We start from the raw sequence: 3,997 nt of genomic DNA, 5'->3' as shown, positions 1-3,997 counted from the left end.
AGCTTATTGTGATGAATACTTGTTTGCTTAGTTTGAGATTGAAGTTGGCTAGTTTTTATGCTTGTATTGACTTGGCACGAGTGGATGCTTATGTGATGGTCATATTGCATATGATTCAGCTATGTGAAATTAAATACACCAACCAACTCTTTGAGTTTAGCTTGTCAAGCTTCATGTTTTCTGTCACTGTCTCTTTTTACCCTCTGTGCAATTGTGATCTCCATCCTCTCCTTTCTAGAGCCCTTTTGATATTTCTAGCACTTACAAATACTTTATAGTATACTTGTCAAAGCTAGCCCTTTTGACATTTCTAGCACTTACAAATACTTTATGGTATACTTGTAAAAGCTCACTAGGATTGCACGTTCATGCATTGCATAATATTTTATCTTTGATGTTTGCATTGCTGAAGGGAGAGAGTATATGCACAAAGAAGAGAATATGCTACAAAGGAGGAGAAATGAGAAAATTTGAAACAAATCTCAAAGAAAAATGAAAAATATGCATTCATCAAGGGGAGCATTTGTTTGAGTTTTTGAGCTTTTCTTGTTCTTTTAAGGTTTTAGCTTGTCTTTTCCTATCTTCGGCCTTTTGCAATCTGTCTTATGCCAAGTTATTTGTGTTTACTCTTTCTCGAGTTTTTATCACTTGAATGTGTTTCACTTCTTCTATCTCAAATCTTTGTGCTTTGAGGGTTGTCAATGCACTTATTAAAGGGGAGACTGAGAAACCAAGTGGAGAGGTGTCTTGATTTATATGTGATGAGGTATCGACAACAGTTGATGTGTCTTGAGCTTGGTTAGCATGTGTTTGTGGATGTTTATTCTTATTCATATCTATCTCGAGTTGGTGTTGTTTGAATTGGTGAATTCTTCTCTATATGCAGAAAATTACACACACCAATAGTGCTGGTGAACATCGGATGTTCCGGTATTCATCGGAAGTTTATGTGTGGGCAGTATATACTCACTGGACTATTTCTTACATAGAGCAATTTTTTGAGCGAAATTAGAGATCAATAAACCGGAAGGTCTGATGAGTGTGGTGGCTATACCAGAGGATATCATTGGAGCATTTTTGGTGCTAAAGCAGAAATAAAAGCAAACACCGGATAGTTCAGTGATAGACTTTGAGTGCCGGAGTATTTTCTGTAGAGATGAGATTTTTGGTGCCAAGTTTGATTATGTACGCCGGATAGTCCGGTGATGAGATTGTGAACACTGAAGAATGCACTGGACCTTTTGTTACAGAGAGGTCGTAGAAGGTTGGTTCGGTGGATTGGTATACAACGGATTATCCAGTGATGGACATGAGATCATCAGAAGTTTTCACTGGACTTTTTCTTGCAGAGAGCAAAGTTTTCCTAGAACAGATAGTGTTACACTCACCGAATGGTCTGATATTCAGAGCAGAACACACCGGAATATCTGGTGTTTACGTTTTCTACATTATTTGCTTTGAGCTGAAATTTTTGATTTAATGCTAACCTGAAGATGTTTAAGAGTGTGAAAAAATATGTTTGCTTGTTTTAAGGTGTGCAAGTGACATGTGCAAATTGACGATCGACGTCGGTTGATCGAGGCTAAGCGGGTGCTTGGCGCCAAATGATCAAAGAGGTTCGGACGGAGTCAAGAGTGATCCTAGCTGTACATATGAAGGTCAAGCAAAGTATGAAACCGAGGACAGAGATGACGTGTTGATAAAGTCAAGCGAATGGAATGTCGATGCAAGTGATAAGGTGGTCTGAGGGATCGGGAGCGAGAGAAACTTGACGGCGGTCAAGATTGCAAGATGAATGATACACGTCATCATCGGAGCACTTCTCGTGGAAGTAAGAGTCTTGAATTCCTTTACCTCTAGACAATCAATTTGGAGAGTTTTATTACTCGGTATTTATCTTTTCTTATTTCTTTATTAGTTATGATCTTTCGAGTGCTAAGGCATATAAAATTGTTTTAAATAAAACTTACAGTTCATATATTATCTATAGAGTCGTATTGTCTTAATTTTTTTTTATTATAATTTCTTTTAACTTTTACTTTCGCTTATATTTTAAGATATATTAGTGATCCAAAAACATCGTCCTTTCGTAGTCAATCTCGTTTGTACAGTACTGCTTCCTTGTTTTCCGTTGCTGTGCCGTGCTTTTCATCGTGATCACCTCCATGGAACTCCTAAGGGTCCCTAGTTGTACGAATACAAGCTGTCACTAACAACTGGGTCCCGTGGACTCGTGCAATCCAGGAGAGGCCGTTTAGTCTGATCGATCAATCTAGGAGGAGAAAAGGAGGCGCTGGCCAATGGGAGCCGAAACCTTGTGTGAGTCCATTGGAGGAGTCCTTGGGGTGATCTGGCTCCATTTGACCAGTGCCACGTCTCGCTCCCCAGTCAACAGTGCTCGCTTGGTCATTGGCCGGCTGCCCGGCTCCCTGTCACAGTCACATAGTGAGCTCTCCTCGGCAAGTCCGAGGCTACTAAAGCCACCCACCCACCCACCCCTGTGGCTCTGTGGGGGCGCCGGTGCGTGCCCAAAACAAGCAAAGAACGCGCCCGCGGCCGCGCCTACGGGCAGGCGCGGCGAGGGGATGGCGGCCATGGACATGGAGGACGGCGAGGACATATGGGTCAACACCACCAGCCCCAGCCCAATCGCCTCGCGAACACAGCCCGCCACGGCCGCGGCGGCGGCCTCCAGCTGCAGCTCCATCTCCACGCAGCACAGCCTCAACTCCCACATCCACCTACTCTCCTCCGCGGCCGCGGCCGCGGCCGGCGCGCACTGCTCCCCGCCCCACTCCAGCGGCGCCGACGGCATCTGTGCCGCCGGAGGCATCCGCCACCACATGGGCCTCGGCGGCGGCTTCCGCAATGCCGCCGCGTTCCCGGTGTCCTTCTTCTCCTACAGCCTCAACGCTGCCGCCGCCCGCAGCGCGCTCGAGGACGAGATGTGCCTCGGCCCCGACGCGTCCGCCACCTGGGCCGGAGCTGGCGTCGGGGGCGACGACCGCCGCAAGAAGCGCATGATCAAGAACCGCGAGTCCGCGGCGCGCTCCCGCGCGCGCAAGCAGGCCTACATCCTCGAGCTCGAGAGGGAGGTGCAGCTCCTGCAGCAGGAGAACGAGAGCCTCCGCGTCAAGTACGAGCAGGTACGCGATCGAAAAACCTTCCCGCACACCCATCTATCCTCACAGCTCGTGCCTTTCTTGATTCGGCAGCTGAGGGTGTCCGTGGAGGTGCCGGTGCCGATGAAGAAGACGCTGCAGAGGACGCCCTCCGCGCCATTTTGAGGGAGGAGACGAAGACCTTAGCAGGTCGCCGAGTTCTTTTGGCGGTAATCAACCATGATTGCAAGCGACTGATTAGTGAGTACTGCTGCTGCTGCTGCTGCTACAATTACTCACATAGCTTATAGATGCGTCGCAGTAGTAATCTACTAAGCTTTGCCGTCCATGTACATAGATTGAGTCTCATGTTCAATTGCATCTAGGGCATGTAGTAAGCTTTGCCTTAATCGGATCTGTACAGTGGCAGCTGCCTAGCTAGACGAGGCTGCCTGCCTGTCATCAGTACCATGGTGATGTCCTGCTGGCTGCTGCTATATAGTATATGTCTGTGTGTAGCTTGTCGCATGGGATTGGGCAGAGGGATGATGAGGCTGCTTGTACAAATGCGGTAACTATTGCTTCCTAGAACAATGACATTTTGGGGCGCAAGAAAGAACAACCCATGAAGCAGGCCTCTTGTTCTGTTTTTTTCTCCATCTTCTCTGATGGGTGCGCGAATGTTTTTCTTTTTCTTTTTCTTATCGTCTCGGTGCGTTTGTTCGCCTGTCGATTTCAGAAAGGGACATGCGGGCATTATTTCAGAATAATTTTTAGCTGTTTTTTTCCTTATCATCTCGGTGCGTTTCTTGTTCTATCAGTGGTCCTGAGCTTGAAGGAGCATATACTGTGTTTTCATGCTATCTCTGCTAAAACAGATAGGAGAGGACCACTGC

The 3,997-nt window shown here is 46.9% G+C and overlaps 1 protein-coding gene across 1 annotated transcript; it reads left to right on the top strand.

Moving 5' to 3' along the window:
- The first annotated feature begins 2,499 nt into the window (after positions 1-2,499).
- On the top strand, positions 2,500-3,758 carry LOC133896684 (bZIP transcription factor TRAB1-like). Its single transcript, XM_062337278.1, has 2 exons — positions 2,500-3,146; positions 3,216-3,758. The coding sequence occupies exons 1-2, from the start codon at positions 2,586-2,588 to the stop codon at positions 3,285-3,287; spliced, it is 633 nt and encodes a 210-aa protein (XP_062193262.1). The 5' UTR covers positions 2,500-2,585; the 3' UTR covers positions 3,288-3,758.
- Positions 3,759-3,997: the final 239 nt, after the last annotated feature.

The sequence above is a fragment of the Phragmites australis genome, chromosome 17 (assembly GCF_958298935.1).
Source record: "Phragmites australis chromosome 17, lpPhrAust1.1, whole genome shotgun sequence".
NCBI lineage: Eukaryota > Viridiplantae > Streptophyta > Magnoliopsida > Poales > Poaceae > Phragmites > Phragmites australis.
Note: the sequence above shows the minus strand (reverse complement) of the source record. Positions and strands in the feature narration are given on the sequence as shown.

What these genes read in the sequence shown, in the direction of transcription:
- LOC133896684 (XM_062337278.1), top strand. Translation starts at nt 2,586, where the DNA reads ATGGCGGCCATGGACATGGAGGACGGCGAGGACATATGGGTCAACACC. An exon ending in TCCGCGTCAAGTACGAGCAG is followed by an intron (nt 3,147 to 3,215) that starts GTACGCGATCGA and finishes TTGATTCGGCAG; the next exon opens with CTGAGGGTGTCCGTGGAGGT.